Raw genomic sequence first — 25,705 nt, 5'->3', positions numbered from 1 at the left:
TGAATGGACCAACATCAACATATATATACTTTAAAGTTTGTGTATTGTCCTAGGACACGATAACATGTGGCATGAAAGTATCACAGGGAAATGTAGTTTACAAGCCTTTAGAAAACATTGATGTTGGATTTTAACCGCCATAAGTTATTAACTTGGACCCTTACTTCAAAACTGCGCAACTGGCCTCTATATGCTATCGTGTTTTTGATTTATGACAACATGAATTCAAGTATTGATGAAAGTGTATATCGGTGGAATATCGGTACATTTGTGCCGAAAAAAAAGTACAACATGTAAAAAACAGTTACATATATATAATAATGATACATAATTTGTGTTTATATAATATATGCGGGTGCACTGTGTATAATTATTTTATAAATATAAATACACACACATGCTTGTATATATTTAAGAAATATTTATAGATTTATATCTAATTTATATTATATATAAATATTTTATATATAAATAATATATTTTTTTTAAATATACATGCATGTGTGTGTATTTATATTTATAAAATAATTATACACAGTGCACCCACATATATTATGTTATCACAAACTTTTATTTTGAATGCAATTAATCGTTTGACAGCCCTAATATATATATATATATATATATATATATTTGTAATCGCATTCAATCGTATTCAAAATAAAAGGTTGTGTTTACATAATATATGTTTGTTGCTATGTGTATATTTATTTTGTGTGTATATATATATATATATATATATATATATATATATATATATATATATATATATATATATATATAAATACACATATGTATGTATATTTAACCAAAAAAAAAGTACTGATTTAGTGTGGAAAGTGAAATAAAGTGTGAGATGTGAGTCCATGGAGGGGAGGGCAGTGGGAGGACAGTATGAACATGAGCAAGGCTTTCAGGAGGAGGAGGAGATTTAAATGATCAACTTGTTGAAAGGTAGTCAGGGCGCTGATGTGGAAGTGTGCCACTCTATTTGGGAAATGCGCGAGCACTAGGAAACAGATGCTGCATTTCAAGAGGACGATTAATACTGCCAACTATAATTTTAAAAAGTACGGGTTATTTTAAACATTTTACCGCTGGTATTCGCGTACATCTACCCGAGGCGATATAGATTGGATGCAATTAAGTGACGTATCGTCACTGATTATTTTTTTTTTATGAAACCAAAAAGATAAGATCAAAAATTGCTAATATATTTAGCGCATTAGACGCTTTGAGAAAGCTGAGGACACTTTACTGCCGACGAGGACGGCACGAGCTGGCCATCCAGAACTGTTTGTGGAATATATGTTGAAATTTCCGTATTGACATTACTATTTGGATGGACTACTGTTTGGATTTTTCTACGACTAGACTTTCCCTGGCATTCGAGATGAGTTATTTGACGTCACTGTTACAAATAGTTGCTGCGGTCCAGATTAACCTTTTACCTGCACAGGTGAGCATAATAGGATTTTTTTTTTTTTTTTTGCATACATTTAAACTGCATAAATTATAATCCATATAGGCTACGCTGCAAGCGGTGTCACGCTACTTTGCAAGAACCCTATTTTAATCTATGGAGCGAGACCCTAACCTATCACGCAAGATCGCGTTCGTGCGATTTGAAAATTATGCACATCTTTTAATTGTTGGTCTCGATATCTAATTAAAAGTAATTCAACTTCAAAAAGTTAAAGAAAAGCCTGTTCTATTCCCTTGCGATGTATCTGAATCTGTGTCCAGTGTGAATTGCCCTTATGGTGTGAGAATATAAACTTGTATGTTTAGACGCTCCGGTATGGTTGTTAGCTTACGTGCCCAGAACAGAGATAGGCCTACTCAATTGATAGATTCCTTTCTAAAGTATAAATGAATTAAAAAGAGGATCAGGAGGATTTGAACGTGTCTACGTGCAGCTGACAGTCATGAAAAACCTGACTGAATGAATTAGTCAGTTTACTTTTGACACGGCTGCCAGTAAAGCCTCGCAGACGGCTGTTTTTATAACTTGATCCCTTTTTGAAGTGCTGCAAGAGAAAGCGTTGAGTCATGAAACGAAACGTGACGAACTGCATCACCCCTCTCTAACTAACCCACAGGCGTGTGTGTGACGCTCTGACTCGCCTTACTTAGTAGGCTATGATGAATGGATGACAAAATCATCAAATTAGACAGTCAGACCATATTTGTATAGGCTTTCTATTGTTTTCAAAGATAATGAGAGACTAATTAGTCGTCAGAACTAGCATGTGCTCTTAAAGGGATAGTTCACCCCCAAAATAAAAATAGGCTACTTATACCTTCATGTTGTTCCTTTATGAATTTCTTTCTTCTGTCAAACAGAAAAGAAGATATTTTGAAGAATGTAGGTAACCAAACAGTTGTGTATGAATAAATAAAAACTTATTTTTAGTTCAACAGAAGACAGAAACTCATACAGGTTTGGGTGAGTAAATGATGACTGAATTTTAATTTCTGGGTGAACTATCCCTTTTAACTACTAAGATGTCTATATTCGAAACTAGTTTCACAATGTTGAATAAAAAGATAATTGTCCCACATCTCAAGGTAAAATATCACACCTTGCGTTATGCGAGATGGCTAATTCAAGTTTTGGCTGTAAGAAGAAATGTTGGCAAGAGAGTCTACCTCAACTTTCTTATCCATTCATTCATTCTCATTGAACAAATGTGTTCGAGGACATGCACAAATGGGCTTATGCACCTGTTAGTAATGTGTGTAGTTCAAATAGCCAAACACGGTTCATCACCACACTTCATGGAAGGCCCTCAACCTAATGTTTGACAGTTTTTATTACCGGTACGGTACTGAAGTAGTGTTTTGTGTCAAAGCAGATTAAAATGTCTGTCTAACCTACATCCACACTACAACTGAAGCTTTCATCTGATTATCAATCTTTCAGATCATGTTTATCATTTCAGAGAATGGTAGTGAAGGAAATGTTTGCTGCAAATCGAGTATTGTCTAGTTACAGAAGCTTAAAATGAGCAGTGACAAACATTAAAAGAGTGAAAAGTGTATGTTCTTTTGTCATCGATATTAATCTGGCAGGTTAAAACAAAGTTTATCAGACGTAGTAAAACCAAAAACCACACACTTCTTCCGGACCTCACAAATGACTTACGCCTCCATTCATTTTTCCCAAAAACACTAATGGCGTCTCTCATACACTCTTAGAAGAAATGGTTCCCGCTTCATATATGGAACTCCAAAATGGTTCTATATAGAACCATTTTTTTTTTGGTAAAAGGTTCTATTGGCCAAGTACAGAACCCCAGGGTTCTATAAAACCAGAGGAACCCTTATTTTAAGAGTGTATAGAACCTTTTAGGGGTTCCAAATACAGAGCACTGATAGAACCTTTTAAGGTTCTATATAGAATCTTTTCTTCTAAGAGTGTATCACTGGCCGTGCACCAGGTGTGGGTGTGTCTCTGTCTTCTCTTGTCCCTCTCTCTTGTGCTTGCGTCAAAACTTAGTTATATCAGGAGTTACAGGAAGTTCCCAAACAGTCACCGTGACTTTGCTAAGTAAGACATGTTCCTGGTCAACATATTTTGTTGATCCTGGAGCAACATTCCAGTCAAAAATTTTGTCTTATAACTTATAATCCCAAAAATATAAAATAATAGGTGAATAATAGTGATGTAGAAACTCCTAACCCTGGATGTAAGCATAATCTTGACATAAACTGTAAACTTTAAATCTGATTGTTCCAGGATCAATAAAGACGTTGATCCAGGAACATGTTATACTTGGGGAAATGACGTTCACCATTGGGGAAACACCTGCAGTTGCTATTGATGGTGATCTTTTTTTAAAGGGAAGGTTAAGCACTTGTGAAATATTTAGCACTTCCTCTAAATTAATGCACGTCTTTCCATTTAAATGCTTCACAAAGCATCATTCATTTGACATGGCACCATTTTTTTTCAACCTTTTTAAAATTAATATGTGATGCCAATTTATTCAAGCTGTAAAGAGCCTTTTGCTACTACTTTGATGGTTGATAGCTTGATGGTTAAACCACATATTGTTTAATTAACAAAGTTCAGGAGGAGCATGTTCATAAAATCGAAACAATCAGCTTATGTAGAGCCGACTTACCTCGGTTACCTCCTCCACCCCAACTCCTCACTTTCCATTATTGCGATCCCAGACAGGGATTAAGGGGAGAGTGCTCTGGGTTTGGGCCAAATTCTGAGCTCAGAGACCTCTCCTTGGACAGCACGCCTGATACACATATTTTCTGACTATATTTAAGCGTGAACTTGTGAAATTACATTTTATTGGCCCCTAACTCTCTGGTGCTCTTCGGTCATTTTTGTCTACAAAATGCTTTGTTGTGTTGTTTTTTATACTGTATATAATTTTTTACTTCAATGGGATGGTACAAAACTTGGTAAAGGTTTTGCACTTGCTATGTGAACACAAACACACACACACACAAATCATGGACATGATGGTCCTGAAAAAAATAGTCACACTTGTATTTTTCATGGTCAAAAAATTACCGCATTGGAAATGATTGGGAAACTAATTTAATGGAAACTGCGCCCAAACAAAAGCGCACTGAAAGCTCTTTTTTTTTAATATATCAACCTTAATTTTGAAACAAAACTTGTTTAGATTTATGGCTTTGAGTTTCTTGCAGTTTTAGCGTAAAACATGTTTTGGAAAATATGAACTTCATATAAAAACTAAAAATAGTATTTTTGTGCAGTTTTCATAACAATAAACAATTCTATAAATTTTAAGTTCACTTTTAAAAACATTTTCCCCCCTCAGCAATAATCTGCCGAGTGTTTTCTTTAAGAGACCAAACTTACGTCTGTGCTCCTAAAGCATTGCATATTTATGACAGTTTAGGTTGGAAAGATCAAAAAGTGAAAAAATGGATTATAACTGCATAAATTCAATTTAGTTCCATACAATTCCCTAAAAATACAAAATAAACAAACATTATCGAAAATAAAATATAGTTCATTCATTTCATTAAAATAAAAATGCCATGTGAAAAGCACATGCACGGAAAAGTTTTTCTTGAAACCCGCATAAGTTTGTCCTTGAGCCTAATACTTTTCCACCTGCCTTTAAGGCATTGACTGTGTTGTTTTTGGAAATGAATGGATATTCATATTGCTTTTATACAATGTGTTCATGTCATGTTCTCTGTTTCTGGAGGATCTGTTTGAAGCAATCTTGTAATGATCACTTGTATAAGGAAGAGAGTTGCTGTATCATTCCCAATGTTGGACAATCTTCTCACAGATGGTTTCTTTGAACTTGAGGAAAACTCAGGGAAATTTTAGTGTTTGTGTGACAGAGGTTAAAATACGGACAGCATATATCAGTTCAGGATGGGTATTACATGGGAGATCACTGCATGATGTGAATACAATAGTTGAAAGAAGTTTGATTTCATACACAATGTGATACTGAAATTAAATTCCAGGCTAACCACATGAGGCGCTGTAGCAGGTAATAGCATGTTGTGTTTATTTCATGGGCCGTCACAGCAACAGATTTTTCCTTACATGAGTTCCGTAACCAAAGGAATTCCCAAAAAAATATTACCTCCATACCAATAGAAATTTTGAAAAAACAATAAAGTTATCATCAGCCAAAAGAGTCCTAAAAAGTGAGGCCAAAGCCTTTTGATCGCCCCCTGGCTGCAGTACAGGTCATAAACCCCAACCTCTCCATGTAATCGAATGGGATGTGGGCCAAACTAAAAAATCCAATTATACTTCAAATAATTTATTTCCAAAGATGGTTTCTGTCATTTTGGGTAGTTCTTATCACACAGACATGTTCAAGGGCTCATTTTTCCAGTTTGGTTTTAGTTAGTTATATTATTCTATAAAAAGGGGGTGTAACATCATGATTGACAGCTGTGCTTGTGGTTGAGACTTGTTGGGTTGAGACAATTTCTGGGATATTTTGGCTTAATTTTTTTTTACAGTGGGGGGAAGAAGAGTCTTTTTTACAGTACGTTTTTCTTTAAAAAACAGTGCAAAGGTGCAATACTCCCACCTACTGTGTTGGAGTGTCAACCAGTTGCACTGGATTATTTACAATGGCGGCTTTCAAAATCCCAACTCTTTGAGTAGATACTTCTTTTGAATCAGTAATTACTTTGTGACCATTAAAAAAGCTAGTATGACCAAAAAAATCCTCTCCTGTGGCCTCATGGCATAGTAAATTGTCCATTGCACACTTCGGGTACTTTTCATCTTTTACAAATACTGTGAATTCGCACATACTACTCTTTTCACATACTGCTTTTTGCCTACTACGAGACTCCCTTCTAGTAGGGAAGTATGTGACTTCGGATGTAAACCAGTATTATCATACAGTATGTGTAGTATTAACATTATTTTTCCATTTCATTTTTGTTAACGGTTATCACCTTTATCGTTAATAATGATATATTGTGACAAGCATTTTTTCTGAACAAATAAGTTTCAGATTCTTGCACAATAATACATCTGGCCCTCTTGAGCGCTTTGGTTGTTACAGAACCCAACATTTTTGTGGGCACTCAAATGAATGCTATTGATTTTTTCACTTTAAACAATTATTTGGAGACAATAGTGCCAGAATGCACAGATGCTCTACATTACAGTCTTAAAAAGCTCCATAAAGAGAACTTGAATGCATATAATTTAAAGCCTATTTTAAACTCAGTGGACTGAGCATGAAATAAGCTTTAAATGGTTTACTTGTGCAAGCTTGATGGAATTTTTTTTTTCGATACACCAAACAAGTCTCAAGTCTCATCCCAGTATTCCAACTTCCAGTGCATACATATAAAGCATTAGTTTTCAGTTTGTGATTATATACATCATTAACCAATATACACACACACGAGGACACTGTCCTGTTTGGATAAGACCAAGGGCTTAGCACCTTTTAGTTAAAGCTATTTTGATGCTGATACTGGATCTTTATTAAACTGGTTTCTTAGCAGACTGGCTATCTAGTGCTAACTGGTGCAGTGCAATGCATTCAGATCACCTTTTGCCCCTGGGTGGAATGAAATGCTACTCCCAATGGACTAGGACAGAGTCTGTGCTGCTGAATAATGTGAGCTCCCTCCCATGCATTTATTTTCTTCTCTAGGGAGAGATGTCTCCTTTGTGCTGCCTGCCTCGCCCGTCCTGCCTGTCTCATCTGCTCTGCCACTGTTAACCATTTCTGGAGAAAAGCAAACAGAATGAGAAAGTAAATATTGGCCATGTGGTTGTGAAGACCATTTATAAATGTCTTCTCCAGCCCTCTCGTGTCGGGCGGAGTGTTCCCGAAATATGTTGAGTCAGGCACTGGGAGAAATTCTTCCATGTGTCATGCTGTCCTCAGCATAAGCTTACGTGTCACCCATGATGATTTGTCTGTAATGGATGGAAGCTAGGGTTTAAAGGGCTACCTCACCTATTTATACGGTGCCAGAGAAACGCACCGCAAATGCTCATAGCACAACCAGATACTGAAATGTGCTGCTAATACTCACAATGTACAGGATAGGATGTTAAAATAAACAGAAAACTCACCATTCAAATCTGATTGACAAACAATAAGCATGTCCTAGTCAGGTTCGACACTTTGGGGTTCCCTTGAAACATTTCTGCTGTGGTCTGTGCATTTTTCACTGCGTTTCTGTATGTGGTTGAGTTGTGAGTATTTGCAGTGTTTCTGTATCTGGATGCATTGTGAGTATTTGCAGTGTTTCTGTATTTGGTTGATTGTGAGTATTTGCAGTGTTTCTGTATCTGGATGCATTGTGAGTATTTGCAGTGTTTCTTTATCTGATTGAGTTGTGAGTATTTGCAGTGTTTCTGTATTTGGTTGATTGTGAGTATTTGCAGTGTTTCTGTATTTGGTTGAGTTGTAAGTATTTGCAGTGTTTCTGTATCTGGTTGATTGTGAGTATTTGCTGTGTTTCTGTATTTGGTTGAGTTGTAAGTATTTGCAGTGTTTCTATATCTGGTTGCATTGTGAGTATTTGCAGTGTTTCTTTATCTGATTGAGTTGTGAGTATTTGCAGTGTTTCTGTATTTGGTTGATTGTAAGTATTTGCTGTGTTTCTGTATTTGGTTGAGTTGTGAGTATTTGCAGTGTTTTTGTATTTGATTGAGTTGTGAGTATTTGCAGTGTTTCTGTATTTGGTTGATTGTGAGTATTTGCTGTGTTTCTGTATTTGGTTGAGTTGTGAGTATTTGCAGTGTTTCTGTATCTGGATGCATTGTGAGTATTTGCAGTGTTTCTGTATTTGGTTGAGTTGTAAGTATTTGCAGTGTTTCTGTATCTGGTTGCATTGTGAGTATTTGCAGTGTTTCTTTATCTGATTGAGTTGTGAGTATTTGCAGTGTTTCTGTATTTGGTTGATTGTAAGTATTTGCTGTGTTTCTGTATTTGGTTGAGTTGTGAGTATTTGCAGTGTTTTTGTATTTGATTGAGTTGTGAGTATTTGCAGTGTTTCTGTATTTGGTTGATTGTGAGTATTTGCTGTGTTTCTGTATTTGGTTGAGTTGTGAGTATTTGCAGTGTTTCTGTATCTGGATGCATTGTGAGTATTTGCAGTGTTTCTGTATTTGGTTGAGTTGTAAGTATTTGCAGTGTTTCTGTATCTGGTTGCATTGTGAGTATTTGCAGTGTTTCTTTATCTGATTGAGTTGTGAGTATTTGCAGTGTTTCTGTATTTGGTTGATTGTGAGTATTTGCTGTGTTTCTGTATTTGGTTGAGTTGTGAGTATTTGCAGTGTTTTTGTATTTGGTTGAGTTGTAAGTATTTGCAGTGTTTCTGTATCTGGTTGATTGTGAGTATTTGCTGTGTTTCTGTATTTGGTTGAGTTGTAAGTATTTGCAGTGTTTCTGTATCTGGTTGCATTGTGAGTATTTGCAGTGTTTCTTTATCTGATTGAGTTGTGAGTATTTGCAGTGTTTCTGTATTTGGTTGATTGTAAGTATTTGCTGTGTTTCTGTATTTGGTTGAGTTGTGAGTATTTGCAGTGTTTTGTATTTGGTTGAGTTGTGAGTATTTGCAGTGTTTCTGTATATGGTTGAGTTGTGAGTATTTGCAGTGTTTTTGTATTTGGTTGAGTTGAGAGTATTTGCAGTGTTTCTGTATTTGGTTGATTGTGAGTATTTGCTGTGTTTCTGTGTTTGGTTGAGTTGTGAGTATTTGCAGTGTTTCTGTATTTGGTTGATTGTGAGTATTTGCAGTGTTTCTGTATCTGGATGCATTGTGAGTATTTGCAGTGTTTCTGTATTTGGTTGAGTTGTAAGTATTTGCAGTGTTTCTGTATCTGGTTGCATTGTGAGTATTTGCAGTGTTTCTTTATCTGATTGAGTTGTGAGTATTTGCAGTGTTTCTGTATTTGGTTGATTGTGAGTATTTGCTGTGTTTCTGTATTTGGTTGAGTTGTGAGTATTTGCAGTGTTTTTGTATTTGGTTGAGTTGTGAGTATTTGCAGTGTTTCTGTATATGGTTGAGTTGTGAGTATTTGCAGTGTTTTTGTATTTGGTTGAGTTGTGAGTATTTGCTGTGTTTCTGTATTTGGTTGAGTTGTGAGTATTTGCAGTGTTTCTGTATTTGGTTGAGTTGTGAGTATTTGCAGTGTTTCTGTATTTGGTTGATTGTGAGTATTTGCAGTGTTTCTGTATTTGGTTGAGTTGTGAGTATTTGCAGTGTTTCTGTATTTGGTTGAGTTGAGAGTATTTGCAGTCTTTCTGTATCTGGATGCATTCTGAGTATTTGCAATGTTTCTTTATTTGGTTGAGTTTTGTGTATTTGCGGTGTTTCTGTATCTGGTTGATATTGTAATCTTCAATATGTTCCACGTGCCTGACAACTGTGAGGGGGGTAAATTTTTTTTCTAACTCGTTAGTTTAGATCGTATTTAGATATAAAATGAATGACAAATAAGGGCGGTTAACTTTGATTGACAGCTGATAACGGGCTGCGCCGAGTGAATTTTACGTCTCGGCCATGATCTGACACAACACATAACACCACCTTTGTATCCTTTCTGAAACTTTTGTATTTTGTATTTCCCAAGATTTTCCAGTATGGGGCCGCCCATACACCCCATAAACAGCCTCAAAACTGTTCTTCATAAAGTCTATGGGTGACGTCACAGACGCTTTGTCCATGTTTTTTACAGTTTATGAGTACAACCCACTGAAGAGATAGTCTATCAGTCTCACTTTCATTGCTGTTAAAAATCAAAGATGGCGCTGCTGTGAATAAGGTCTATGGCGGGGAAGCGTTGTGTCATAAATGATGGATGGAAACGTCAGTCGGTGGCGAGGAAAGGGTTAAGAAGTAGGATATTACAGATTCTTAGAAAGTCTGTTACCACTTGTTGTCCCTAAATGTTTAGTAAACCAGCTGAAGTATTTAGCCTTGTTGTTAGTGTGACTGATGCTGATAAATGCATTGTTATACATCATATTCTTTAATTACTTTACCGAATGTGCAGGTTCATTCGTTCATTGCTATTATTGCAGCCAATCTATTTTCTTCTTTTCCTGTCTTTTTTTTAACCTTCCTGTCTCCGGTGTCATCTGCAGTGTGCACTTCCATAGTCTTTCCTCCAAGTGTTAATACATTTTCTTTTTTGGGGGGTCATGCGACATGCCAGCTTTCATTTCCTTCCTCATTGCATCATGTACATTGTCTTTCTCGCTTCATGTAACTTTATGTTCTGGTAATCTTCGTGTTTGCCTTAGTCCTCAGTCCCTCTAGACATGATAGTGGTTCTGGAATATTTTTGAGGCTTTTGTGTTAATTCACAGTTTCTAGCTTCCGGTTAGAGTGAGTGTCTGTTTTTAAAAGTGAGGGTCATACCTGCTTTGTTGGATATTTTGGTCATCTGATCTCATGTCAGAAGATGGTGTTGGCAACGTTTCTGAGTGCACTTGTGATTTTGCCCAGATCCAATAATTATGTGGAGAGCAGATTCATACCTGTAAATGTACAGATTCATTGAATCACTACTGAATGGGTGGGCAGTGTTTCAGTATGGAATGGAAGTTATGAGCAATCTGTGTGGAATATGCAGATTAATTTGTAAGAGTGCAGAGAACTCTATAAATATTGCAGGATAAGTTTCAAAATTGAAGGTCATGCATTTTTATTTAACTTAGCCAATGTCTTTTTAAGTGATCTCAATTCTCAACAGAGAGCGGATAGATGGATAGATTTATAGTAATGCATAGAATAGTTTCTAAATATTTGCAAAATGTTACAAATAAATGTATTAAATTGTATATATTATAGATAGATATAATTTTGCATAATATAGGCGAGGAAGAAAACAAAATTCACAGAAATAATATTTGTGTTCGAGTTAATATTTGTGTTTGAGTTGTGTTCGAGTTAATATTTGTGCCAAAAATAAATAAATAAATAAAAGAGTCATGATAAATAGAAGAGAGGATGTGACTCAGAAAGCACACACCATAGAAACATACAGCAGCAGAGGACAAAGGCTGAAGAAATGAGTCAGGAAAACCCCACCAATTAAGGGATGAGAGTGAGAGAGTGACAGGAGCGACAGCATGTGTGTTATGAGCACTCTCACGCAGGTGCTTCCTCTCCGTCAACACTTACAGCATAATACTTGAGTCTGACCATCTGTGTCTGCCCAGGCTTCCTCTGCCTCCAGAACACGAGTGCAGCTTTTTATTCAAGTTCCAGTGAACACCTGAGCCGACACTGTCCACTGATCCTTCCAACACTGCCGTCACTGTACATAATGTGATGAGGATAACTGCTCCTTTAAAGGGTCACTCCACCCATTTACATTAAGATTTCCATTAAATACTATTGAATGGTCGTGCAACACTCTCTCATTTTCCCCTGAGACGAGAGAAATCCACTATTTACCTTTATATTACATACATATACCAATTAGTAAATACATTTACATGTAAAAATGTATAACACAACTAAAAATAAAACCATATAAATATATATAGACTATTTATACTTTAATCATTTGTAAAACCCTTAAATCAAAAAATTATTAAAGTCAATTACATTAATAATAATAATTATAGTGACAGTATTTTATTTTGTTGTTTTAAATTTAGATTACATTTTTATAATGTTGTATATTTAATAACTAAAAATAGCTCCACTTATTCTTATACGGAATTTATATGGAAATTTCAGCTTGCAAAAAAATAAATAATAGGTTTATGCAAAATTTACAGAAAGGTGTGACACATTCAGTGACCTCATTCATATTTTTGTATATTTTGATGTATATAGATAAAACGGTTAACATTTTAGGGGGTATTTACACGGCATAAATTTCAACTAAAACGGAAAACTTTTTTATGCATTTTTCGTTCATTTACACGACAACAACGTTTTGGGGCCCTGTAAACGCAAACTTTTGAAAACAGGTTTAAAAGTCCAAGTTTTATTTTTAAACAATACCGCTAACCATCTTCGTGCAAACTACAAAAAAACAGGAATTTGTGAAAACGGTGACGTCATCCGCATGCATATTACATATAGCCGTTTGACGTCTCTTTTCAAAGTAACATCGCCATCTACTGGCCTGGCATAAATAATACAGCGTTTGTAATCGTTTCCAGATCCTTGTGAACGGGGATCAGTTTGACAAAGTTGTCGTCTGTACGTTAAAAAAATATTTCTTTTTAGCCGTTTTTAGTTAATGCATAAACAAATTGTATGTAGGAATGATTTTCTATGCCTACATTACTACCAGTGGAATTTTTTAGGCATATTTTTAAAACACTGACTATTGTGCTTCGTATCAATGCAGGTATCACAAGATTTAATACATGAATTAATATAGTGCATTAATTCAGCTGTAGCGAATATTTTATTTGGGAATCTCAGGCTTGTTAGCTTGAATTTTCTATAGGATGAAGAAACTTCTACTGACCTATGGATCGACTATGCAAGCCTCATGAAATATTCGGCAGCCCCTCATGCATTCATTAACACATGCTTCCAGACGGCTCAGTTAGTAGCTTGAGTTGTTGTGGTGACGGGACCCTGGCTCTTTCCTGTACAGGCCTGGTTATGGCCCTGGGGACGAGGCGCAATCACAATCAGGAAAAATGGATCTGTCCTTCCTTCAGTGGCACTCAGGGGACTGTCATCCACTCTGTAGGCTTTAATCTCTCATCTGGAGGCAATTTGCTACCATTTACATAGCCACAACAGGGCTTACTGTAATAATGAGCACAATTATCTATGGTTGGCCAATTTCAAAGGAGTTTATGTGGAGATGTTTTTGAGCAAGGAAATATGGTTTGCGTTGTCCTTCACAATTTTTCTCACTGGAATCTGAATAATAATAATCTAAACACAGAAATGTTAATTAACTAATGCATATGGGTCCGTTTTGACCTGGATGAGGCATAACATTTTTTTAAAATCAATAAGACGAAAATTAAACTTTGCATATGTGTTAAGACGGTCAAAATATACATGATTTTTTTTTTGGATTTTTAAATAAAAATAAAAGAGATATAACCATTTAAACTAAATTGTTACATCTTTTGTGTTGGGGTCCATTTTGACCTGAAAGTAAACTGATATATTTATATATATTCCCCATTTATATTTTCCTTTCCTTATTTAAACTACTCGGTCTATAAAATGTTTATCTACAAACATACATACATTTAATTGATCATTTTATTTTAATTTCAAAATTCTAAAAGTTTATCATATATATATATATATATATATATATATGTAACTGACTTAAAACTTTGTTTGAAAAACAATGTTTTGATAAATTTAGACTGTTTTGATCAGTAATGAATTTTAAGTTCAAAGGAATTTAATACATTAAAATTATGTTAATTGATATGTTGAGCATGAAGTAATGTAATAATGTGTTTATTATAGTGTGCTAAGTTGAAACAGTTTTGATGAAGTATTTGTTTCTTTTCTTTGCCACCATGTCTAAAAAGCAGCAAGGTTTATTGCTCACTTTAATTTCAATAAAATATTACCATAATGGTTATATAAGTAATAATATTTTAGCCAGGATGTTAGAACCGATCTAAAAGTCTAACAAAAGGCATTTAAAATCTTTTTTTTTTTTTTAACAAAATATTATATTAACTCACAAATTGGCGACAAAAGCTGGATAGCATTTGAATCACAAATATTTGGTCTGAAATTCGGCTGTTTGCTGGAGTAATACAGGACTCTGATTTGACATATTTGCACTGGGCAAGAAGCATTAGCATTGTTTTTGTTGGGTAATATTTGTGAAAATAGCAGAAATTCTTCTGGAAAATGCTTTTTTTTTCTTCTTCTTTTACTGTGAAGTTTGAATTAATGTAACCTCGAGCGAAAGCCTGCATGAAACCATGATCACAGGATTCTGTTCTTATTAATAAAAATAAAAGAAGCTTGTGGTTATTACGCATCATTGAAGTATTCCCATGATCCTCCCTGTTTCACTTTAGTTTTGCCAGTAAAGGGGTGCAGTCTGGCACCAGTTTTATAGATTTTTTGTTGTAATTTGTGATGTTGAAGTAAAAGTTCCCATAGACTTTGTGTCTGCTTGAAGTCTCTTTTTCAGTTTACTCAGATTCTTCCTGTCGAAGAAGGCCAGCCCTCTCCCACACTGCTGGATCAATTGGAAAAGACAGGATGGAAGGATACTCTTTCATGACTTCAGGTCACTGTGGATTCATATTTAAGAGACGGGGTCTTTATCCTAGACGGTTCTGACCTGTGCGCAGTTAGAAAACGATTGCACGATTTATAAATCGAACTGATTGCTTATATATAGTTGTCTCTGCAAAATAAGCTGGGATAGCAGGATATTTTAACATATAGATATTTTGAACTTCTTTAACCAGTCATGAGTCAAATTATTCAAGGTAAGAAGACTCATTTCTGGAAACTCTCAAGACCGTTCACAGTGTTAGTGACAGAGGACATCATCATCAGAACCTCTAGTGTGTCAGTGTAAGCCTCCATCACTGGAGCCAGCACATTTTCCCAAACAGCCTCTCACATTTTCCTTTTGCATTTGTAATGCCCTCAGTTTCTATCATAATCCACATTTTTAAGAGGAGCCAAAAGTCTGCAGAAATGTTTGGTTACCATTTTGTTTGCTTTCCTATTTTTCTTGAAGCTTCCTGCCTCGCATCCTCTGGACCGCAAGATCGGAGTTATTAAACTTGATGTTTCTGCTTGTAGGAGACCCTGAAGTTCACATCAGTCTGTTCAGATTGATAGATTGATAGATAGATTGATAGATTGATTGATTGATTGATTGATTGATTGATTGATTGATTGATTGATTGATTGATTGATTGATTGATTCGAGACTCATCAGACCAGGCAACATTTTTCCAGTCTTCAACTGTCCAATTTTGGTGAGCTCTTGCAAATTGTAGCCTCTTTTTCCTATTTGTATTGGAGATGAGTGGTACCCGGTGGGGTCTCCTGATGTTGTAGCTCATCCGCCTCAAGGTTGTGTGTGTTGTGGCTTCACAAATGCTTTGCTGCATACCTCGGTTGTAACGAGTGGTTATTTCAGGCAAAGTTGCTCTTCTATCAGCTTGAATCAGTCGGCCCATTCTCCTCTGACCTCTAGCATTAGGTGTTCCTAATAATCCTTTAGGTGAGTGTATATAGACAGACAGACAGACTGATTGATTGGTTGATTGATTAAAAGGTGGTTTAATGTACTTTATTAACTTATATGACGTAAAACTAGCATATACTCATCTTATTTTGTTGTTTTTTTTACTTATTCCAATAGAGTTAGCATTCAGAGTGAGTCTTTATCCTCCCACACCACAGTGTTTTCAGGGCAGTCTGTCCTGTCAGCAACTTTAATAATGGCCCTCGGCGCTGACATGGCCTCATCAAATTATTCTGAACAAACCAAGAATACATTAAACTATTACACACGCGGATGTCAACACTTACCACACATAAAACCATAATGGTGACAAGTTACAATTGAGCACAGAAAAATGACCACTTAATAAAAATACTGAGAGTGGCAAATGTAATGCAATAGAACAGTAAATATTAATCACACTGTTCATTAGCTTCATGATTTACTAACTAATGAAAGAAACAAGAGATTGAAATGTCCTTAGCTCAACCAATAGCGTTCGGGGTTGCTAATGGTTCCAAAATTACACACTATACCTTTAAGCATTGATCTTATGTACGTTCCCGGTGGTGTCACAGGAGATGTCCTCTATAACATTCCCATTCAGTATTTATGACCAGTGTAGGACCTTCATGAGTACTTTACTTTCATGCAGCCCATCTGGTTACACACACACACACACACACGCACATGCGGTGAAAGAGGTGCTACGTGAGGTCCCTCGCATAGCTGAGTCAATGTGCCAAGTTTTTGTGAACCTTGCTCTTCTGTTCAGGACCAAAGGAGCATGGAGATGCCAAGAGCCTGCCTTCTCATGTCTGAAAGACCCGTCTGTGAATAGACCTGCCTTTATCCCTCGCTGTCACTGAACTTGCACTGCCTAACTAGACAGCAGTTAAGGCAACATGCGCATATTCCAGAGTAGACAGCCACCTTATGATATATAAGCTTAATTAAGGCTTTATCCAGGAAATCCCAAAATACACTTTGTCGGGCTCAGTGTAAAATATTATATCATTAATATATAAGATGGAACAAAGTCAAGAGCAACATTTATATTTCATTCAATACTTAAAAATAGTTCCATATAATGACTGAGGAATGCTTGGTTTCAACACATATTTTCATGTGCTTATTGGAGAATGGTGGTGATGGTGCAGTGGATAAAAGTAAGAGACCCCGGGTTCGAATCCACTGTGAGACTGAGCAAGACACTTAACCCCTGCACTCTTAGAAGAAAAGGTTCTATATAGAACCTTAAAAGGTTCTATCAGTGCTCTGTATTTGGAACCCCTAAAAGGTTCTATACACTCTTAAAAAAAGGGTTCCTCTGGGTTCTATATAGAACCTTGGGGTTCCATACTTGGCCAATAGAACCTTTTACCAAAAAAAAATGGTTCTATATAGAACCATTTTGGAGTTCCATATATGAAGCGGGGGATGGAACCATTTCTGGTTCTAAATAGAACCATTTCTTCTAAGAGTGTAGTTGCTTCAGAGGCGTGCGACCTCTGACATATATAGCAATTGTAAGTCACTTTGGATAAAAAGCGTCAGCTAAATTAATATATGTAAATGTAAAATCATGTTGTCTGTATTAACTGTGTAGTCTCTATTGTACACACAAATTAAAGGGATAGTTCACTTAAAAAGCAAAATGTCATGATTTACTCATCTTCAAGTTGTTTCAAACCTGTATGAATTTCTATCTTCTGTGGAACACAAAAGAAGATATTTTGAAGAATGTCTGTAATCGAACATTTGATGGACCCCATTGACTTTCATTGTATTTTTTTCCTACAAAGTCAATGGGGTCCATCATATGTTTGGTTTATTTCCACAGAAGAAATAAATTCATACAGATTTGAAACAAATTGAGGATGAATAAATGATGACAGAATTTTCATTTTTAAGTGAACTAATTCTTTATGAGTAAATGTGATTTCACCAAGTATACAACTTGTTCCTGGATCAACATCTTTGTTCGATTTCGAACACAGCTTTTGACTAGAAATGGTCAAAAAAAAAAAAAACCTAAACATGACAAGACTGTGACAGGAACATTACTTTTGTTCACTGAACATTCTCAAAAAAGTCACATTTATAAAATGCCAGATGGAAAAAAACGTTCCATGACCGATTTATACTGATTTTGTGCTAACATTATGAAAAATCCATTAAGCCAATTTTAAAATGTTCCAATAGCTGGGTTGCTTGGATTTTTTGAATTTTCGCATTGCATTGCGCTGCTTTCCCATTGTTTTATATGTAATTATGCTAGACGGGCGTATTTCAAGCGTGTCTCACATAAATAATCACGTGAGCATCTCCACTGCTCTGCATCTCGCATTTTCAATAACAAAAATTGCGTTCTGTATAAATGGTCCTTTAAGCTGTTAAAGCTTAAAGTTTTTAATAGGGAACAGGATGCTGAAAGTTCTGCACTCCCAACTGTGTTTTACAGGGTTAATGGACGTACTTACTCTTTACTGTAAATATCTCAGTAAATTCCCTCGTTTTAGAATAAAAAATGGCAAACACAGTAGTAATCACATTGACCCCGCAGGATTTCACTTTCACTTTCACAACTATTGCCGTGGTGCGGAAAGCTTTGACCGATAGGCCTTTAAACTCTGTGAATAACTCTGTGAAGTGTCCAGATGCTTTTTATTGCCTAATTATAACTCTAGTTTTTCTCATTTATATGGGCTAAAATACAAAGTTGCAAAGAGCCTGTATAAAATATTTCACAGTAAAAAAAAAAACACACAATAAGCATGTTGCAATAAGTGATTACTATTTAAAATATAGCATTGAAATGAACTTGGATTGAACTTGAGATAAGTCAAATTTCAGAATTGTCTGTTGTTACATTGACAACTTCCCTTTTCAAGTTGACTGCATGAAGCATAAACACTTGCAATTTCATCATATTTGGTTGAGAAAAGTTTTGGAGACACTGTTTTATAGTGTTTTAAAGTATCTGTTTTTAAGTATCGCATGCTGTTTCCCTCAAGGCACTGACTCAAAACCACACCAATTCCTACATTTTTCTGGCTTGATAGAAAAAAAGCGCCACGCTGTTTATCATAGGCTCAATTGAAAATAACCGCAGAGGGAGATGGACTAATGGGAAAAATAAATAGCTAAATCTTATACCTCAGGAAGCAGATTTCCAACTTGAACATGCAGACACACACTAACAAGAATATGATACGGCTCAGCTTCTTGTCCTGGCACACATTAGAGAGACTTTCCCTGTAAAAACACAGAAGGGGAAACATGCATTATTGTTTCCTGCCACCAGAGGGGGCTGTGGTTTGAAGGCCCTGTCATGTAAGTCCAGCATTTCTGATCACCAGCATCATTTTTCATGCTTGTCACCAGCATGGGAAGATACCAGATACACCAGCTCAAATTTGCATGAGAAAAGCATGTCTAGACTAGTACTATACCAGCTGTAACTAACCAACATTACCAGCCTGGACCAACAGGGAATTATTGCTGGTTTATAAATGCAATGGTGGCGCCAAGAAGCCGTGGTTTACGGGGAATTCAGAACAGCTAATGGGCATTGTTTGGCGGAGCTGTTATATATTCATCCTATCAGCGCTGCGTATTTGGAACCCCTAGAAGATTCTATGAATCCTTTTTAAGGGTTCAATAATAAGAACCCTTTAGGGTTCTATGTAACCAGGTAAAAGGTTCTATATGGAACCTTTTGGGTTCATTATTATCATTTGTTTTGACCTTTCCGGATTAAATATTTCATATTATTGACAAACATCAAGACCCTAAAATGTATTTATGAATGCATGTGAATGATCACAAAATTCAAGATATGGGGGTTAGAAAATGTATATATTTATATCATTTTATGTAGTTAATCAATATCACACGAAGAGTGCCATTTTAGTTTTTCTCCTCCAAAAATCTGCATGATTATTAAGTTACTACAACAGTTTAATAAACAATCATTTAATTACAACTACAAAATGTTGCACAATAATGTAATATAATAGCCTAAAAAGAACCTTTGTGCCAAAGGGTTCTTTCTTAGTAAAGAAACCTATGCTTCATATATATATATATACATATACATATATATATAGAAAGTTTTATAAAACTTTTAGCACACATACCAGGGCCTGGTCTCACCATTAAAGGTGAAGGGTGCCAACATGATGCCAACAGGGGTCACTCATACTTTATCACATAAATAACAAACAGTTATATGCTGAAATACCTAATACTGGAACCACAGCAACACAGTAATAGTGATATAATGAGGTCACAGGTGTGTGATTGTTGAGTAATTTACAACGGCTCCCAATGCAGCTAAACCAATCAGAATCAAGGACCGGAAATGTGCATTTTATAAGCTTTTTCAGTCTCAACATTATTGATTGTTATTAAATTGTATTTCAACTTTACCTGAAGATTAAACCATTTTTGGGCAATCTGTTCTCGAAATGACATGTTTTTTTCGAAAAAACTATATATTGATGAAGTGTGTTCACACTTTTTTTTTATCATAACCTTTATAGAGTATCAATAATCTCTGTCTTTTTGTACACTTTTTTTTTGCAGAGTTCTTCCTTAGGAAATGTTAACAGCACTGCTAAAGGTAAGAGAATCAGCTCATAACTTAAAACATCAAATATATACACATCAGATATACTTGTTTAACTTGCTACATTTCTACATAATTTGTTTAGATGATACGCTCTTAGAAGAAAAGGTTCAATATATGACCTTAAAGGGTTCTGTCAGGTGCTTCATATATAGAACTGTTTATGGGTTCCCATAATGGGATTATTTCATTATTAATTTTGTTTTAATTCATCTTTAATTTTAATTACATGAATTAAACAGATCGTAAACCTACTTTATCACAGATTGCATCAGAGGCTCAATAGAGGCATCAGAGGTCAACCTACTTTATCAAATCCATCAAACATGGAAGTATTATGCAATCGTTTAAAACATTTCTTCTCATATAAAAAGAGTGTCTAGTTAAAAAAAATCTCTGTTTAACATATTTGTGTTGGTTATGAGGATCAGACACAGATGAAAAATGTATATTTTTCAGGAACTGTAAAAAGGGGCATTGTACTTGACTCAAGTCCTTTTATTTGCCATGTGTTATTTATTTACTAGAGCCTTTTTGGCAGTTTTTTAAACAAATTTACTGTCAAATAAATATTTATAGCCTCTATTTCAGATGTAAGAGTAGTGGGAGTGATATGGCAATAAAAAGTCAAAATTTGTAATAAAGAGCCATTTCTCAGGACATTCTCTTTTAAGAAATCCTGATAAATGAAAAACAGGACACACACACACTGCTGAGATTTTTCTTTTCCCTGATATTTTGTAAATCAAACATTTCTATTTCATTGTACATTTCTGCATATATAAATGTGGGTTGTGTACTGTATATATTTCCCTTGTGAAGTGCATTGTATATTTGCCTTCCAGATTGAGAAGTTCAGATTTTAGTAACTATATTTTAGTCGAATGAGATACTTTATTATTGATTAATTATGGATTATGTAAAACGTTCTTATCTGACCTAATCATAGTTTGCTCAGTGACTGCTTCTTGTGTGTTCGAGCACTCTTTTAAACGTGTCTCATGTCTGTGTGTCTGCCGCAGTGATGCTCTTTCAGGAGGTTTGGGGAAAAAGCTTCTGCCGCACTATAGAGAAGCTGGTGGAAGTGGTTCAGGAGTACCCTGGGGAGGTGGAGCACATCTTCAGCCCTGCCTGCGTGCCATTGGTCCGCTGCGCTGGTTGCTGTGGAGATGAGAACCTGGAGTGTCACCCTACACTCACATCTAACATCACTATGCAGGTAAGAACAACAATACTTACGGATTCAAAAGAAGCGCAACAGATCTGATTGTAATTGTGACATTATATCTCACAATTGTTTTTTATTTTCACATTTCTCTAAAAATTACTTTTATTTTTACTTTGGCGAGAAAACTGGCTTCCGCAATGTACTTAAACATTTGATTCCTCTAAATATTATACACTCGCTGGCCACTTTATTGGGTACACCATGCTAGATTTTGCCTTCAGAACTGCCTTAATTCTTCATGGCACAGATTCAACAAGGTGCTGGAAACATTCCTCAGAGATTTTGGTCCATATTGACATGAGAGAATCAGATTTGTCGGTTGCACATCCATGATGTCACATCCCAAAGATGCTCTATTGGGTTGAGATCTGGTGACTGTGGAGGCTGTTTGAGTTTAATGAACTCATTGACATGTTCAAGAAACCAGTCTGAGATGATTTGAGCATTTTCACCCACAGAGTTTATTGAATATTTCCTCTTTTTCTGATCATTCTCTGTAAACTCTAGAGATTGTTAAGTGTGAAAATCCCAGTAGATCATCAGTTTCTGAAATACTCAGACCAGCCCGTCTGGCGCCAACAACCATGCCACCTTCAAACTCACTTAGGCCCCGTTCACACTGCAGACAAAAGTGGCTTGAATCTGATTTTTTTGGGGTCAAGTGACCAGGTTAGACTTCTTCAGAGATAGTGTGAACACTCAAATCTGGCCCAGATCTGATCTTTTTAAATCAGATTTAGACCACATTCATATGTAATCCTAAATCGGACACAGATCTGATTTTTTTCAATGTGTCCGCAGTGTGTTCAACAAAGGCAGATTTAATGTGACTCTGGCGTCAATCTACATCTGACATTTGACACAATTATGCGCCGGCGAGTAAGCACTAGACACAACAGACACAGACAGTAACATTAAAAACTTGAATACATATGGAGAACAATGATGGAACGAGTCAATGGAGGGAGAGTGTGGTGTTAGTCCTAATTAATATATGGGCTAATTAATAAATAGCCAATTTTGCTTTCTTTCTCTTCATTCTTCTCCTCAACATCACCTGCTCATTAATTTTACGGCTTCCATTACACAGACATTTAGAAATAAAAGCGTGAATGCTTACTTCCTCCATAACCACACGGACATTAGTGCAACAGTGGCCTGCGTATGATGTCATTGTTGTTCTTTTGCACATGCGGGTTAGTTTGAAACATGCAAACAGTTCACATTAGAATCAGATATAGGTCACATTTTAAAAGGTAATGTGAACAGCCAAAACCAAAAATGGGATCTGAGCAAAAAATCAGAATTGAGCATTAAGACTTGTTGTGTGAACGGGGCCTTATATCCCCTTTCTTCCCCATTATGATGCTCAGTGTGAACATCCTGACCATTTCTACATGCCTAATGAGTTGCTGCCATGTGATTGGCTGATTAGATCAAGCAGTTAAACAGGTGTACCTAATAAAGTGGCGAGTGAGCATATTATATTATATTATGACCTAAATATAAAAATGGCCTTGATTGTTGGAGGTAACTTTGGCATTGTTTACTGAGACATTGTTTTGTCTGTGTCAGGCACACAGTTGCGACGGATATTAATATTTTGACTTTTTCAGTTATTAAAGATTAAGCCAGCAGAGCAGGGCCAGGAATATGTGGAGATGACCTTTGTGGAGCACAAAGCCTGTGAATGTAGGTAAGGAAAAGATCAATTCAGCTTTATGTAACCGTATGTTTTGCATACAGCTACTGTATTTTGAGATACAGCTGCTTATTGTTATTATAGATTATTGAACATAATTGAATATCGAACATAAATGTTGAAATTGTGAATGTGTTTTTCTGGATGAATTCAATGGACCATGTACGAAATGTGTGTTTGTAATAGTCCCCCTGCTTTTCTTTTTATCTCTGCATGATTTCTCTTACATTGTGATCAAGACTAAGAAAACCTTCAACAAAACAAGACAGGTAAGAAGTCGTACTACACTTATGCTATTACACTGACACGTTGGATTACAGTGATTATTCATGTTTTTGTAGATGGAAACCCAGAAATAGAGGGAGAAAAAGGAAGGAGAAACAGAGAGTGAAAGACTGTGACAGGTAAGTTAAATATTGATAGTTTTACATTAGCTTGTAGCTAAGCTAACAATGTAATATTATAATAAGCATAGATAAGCATAAAGTGCATAATACACTTAACATTTATTTTTAACTATATTTTCCTGTATTTAAAAAAATCTAAATATATATATATTTTATCAACATCAGCGATTTCCCATTGGATTTTTTTTTTTCCCAGTGAAAAAGCAGTATTTCCAAACCTTTTATCCTAACCCAATTATCCACAATAATCTTACAAAGGCCCCATATATTTTCAAGTTCTTCATAATTTACTTAATTGATTAAGTAAAAATAAATAAATAAATTCTATAATTTAAAAAGTTTAAGTTTTATAAGCACAAATGCTCGCCTTGTTCTGTTCTGTGATGCGCGTTCGTGACTCTCCTGTTCGAACTCGTTCATCAAAATGAAGGAATCTTTTTTTAATTGAATGAATCAAATGACTCGAAAAAAGATTCAAACAAGTATTCTAGACCTAGTCATATTTTCGTTATCACACGGGTTGGGGATGTCACTCTTGCCTGTCTTTAAAACTTGAGAGCTCTGTTTATAATCCTGCAATATACCATTTAAAATTTCAATGTGACTTTAAAGCCAGTAATTTCAGACATTATCACTTAAATAAAATCATCTTATTACATTCTAAATCAAAGCTTAAATGATGTCTCCACATTTCAGTGACATTTTGATACGACCAGGTTTTTTTTTATGTATTTGAAGATCACAAGGACAAAGAGTGTATTGTTTTCTGAGTGTAAGCAGCCCACTTACAGTGATATGTGCTCTCTCTCTCACACACACACACACACACACAGGTGTCAGCCTCCCCGTAGGTAAACGCTGTCTTGCCGAGATGCCAGCCAATCACGCGCACCCTCCCCCTTCTGTGCGACCCTCACCATCATCATCATTCACTCATGGATACCGCCACTGCTCCGCATCCCACGATCCCAGATGCGCAGTTGTCATGGTGACGGGGCTTGTGTCTGCAGTGATCTATACAGGAAACTCCTGTTGTGCTAGTCTCTAAAGAAGAAAACAAACCTAAAATCTGAGACTGACTTAAACCCTGAGGACTTCTATTATTATAATATAATAAGATTATTTTATTGTGTTATATTAATAACATTAGTAGCAGTAGAAGTAGTATAGTAATAGTAGAGGAACTGGTTTAGCAGCCAGCTTTTCCAACTCTTATTTATTGAAATCCACTGAAGTACAACTGTTTGTGTTCCATTAATCAATATATTAAAAGAGCCATTGTGTGTTTGTTAATAAATCCAGGAGGAACCACAGAACAAACAATGCCAAAGATATTCTTATCACAACTATGCCTATATTACACTTTACAGGTGAAAACGTGGTTAGGTGATGTTTTCATATGTAGTGCTTTCTTTTTAAAGCTTCTCTGGTGGTTTAGTCCTCGACCTGAGCATCAAAGAAGTGGATTGACATACTGACCTCTAGTGGTAATAGTAAAATAATTACAGTGCGTACATTCACAACGTGTTCATAATACTGATCTGAAAGTCATCCCGGAATAACATAAATCATTATAGTTTTTCAGTTATGGTAATAATAACATATTTGATGTGTGCACTGTGTAAGGACAAAGACTTTGTTCTGAAAGGGCCAGTCAACAGGAACCGAGACAGACGTTCATCACGATACGAGTGAATGTTGGTGTATTTTTATTATTGTGAAAATGACTGAATTTCCCACACTTTAGACTCGGGTCTGTAAAGTGCCGGAATCGAACCAAAGAGGCATTAATATGGCATTAATAATCTATGCTGCTGACTGAGCGTAGGGCCCTAAATATAAATGCAAGATTTTTCACCAAAGGGCTATTTCATTCCCAATGTATAAAAATGTTGTGTGTTTTTCATAAAATACTGTTAATATGTATTAATATTATACAAATCTAAGAGTAACTTTCAGAATAGAGTGACTTTTGTTTATTTCTGATTATCATTAAAATGTTTTGTGAAATATTTGGTGTGTATGTCTACATGTGTGTGTCATTTTGACCAAAAAATTTGACATTTTT

The 25,705-nt window shown here is 35.7% G+C and overlaps 1 protein-coding gene across 1 annotated transcript; it reads left to right on the top strand.

Moving 5' to 3' along the window:
* The first annotated feature begins 954 nt into the window (after positions 1-954).
* On the top strand, positions 955-25,641 carry pgfb (placental growth factor b). Its single transcript, XM_039666877.2, has 7 exons — positions 955-1,459; positions 20,258-20,294; positions 21,323-21,519; positions 23,145-23,224; positions 23,470-23,499; positions 23,572-23,634; positions 24,471-25,641. The coding sequence occupies exons 1-7, from the start codon at positions 1,343-1,345 to the stop codon at positions 24,490-24,492; spliced, it is 546 nt and encodes a 181-aa protein (XP_039522811.2). The 5' UTR covers positions 955-1,342; the 3' UTR covers positions 24,493-25,641.
* The last annotated feature ends 64 nt before the right edge of the window (positions 25,642-25,705 follow it).

Source organism: Pimephales promelas, chromosome 15, assembly GCF_988280905.1.
Source record: "Pimephales promelas chromosome 15, fPimPro1.hap1.1, whole genome shotgun sequence".
NCBI lineage: Eukaryota > Metazoa > Chordata > Actinopteri > Cypriniformes > Leuciscidae > Pimephales > Pimephales promelas.
Note: the sequence above shows the minus strand (reverse complement) of the source record. Positions and strands in the feature narration are given on the sequence as shown.

Coding starts and splice junctions, on each gene's coding strand:
- pgfb (XM_039666877.2), top strand. CDS start 1,343: ATGGACTACTGTTTGGATTTTTCTACGACTAGACTTTCCCTGGCATTC. Junction 20,295..21,322: donor TGTTAACAGCACTGCTAAAG/GTAAGAGAATCA, acceptor TGTCTGCCGCAG/TGATGCTCTTTCAGGAGGTT. Junction 23,635..24,470: donor AGAGTGAAAGACTGTGACAG/GTAAGTTAAATA, acceptor ACACACACACAG/GTGTCAGCCTCCCCGTAGGT.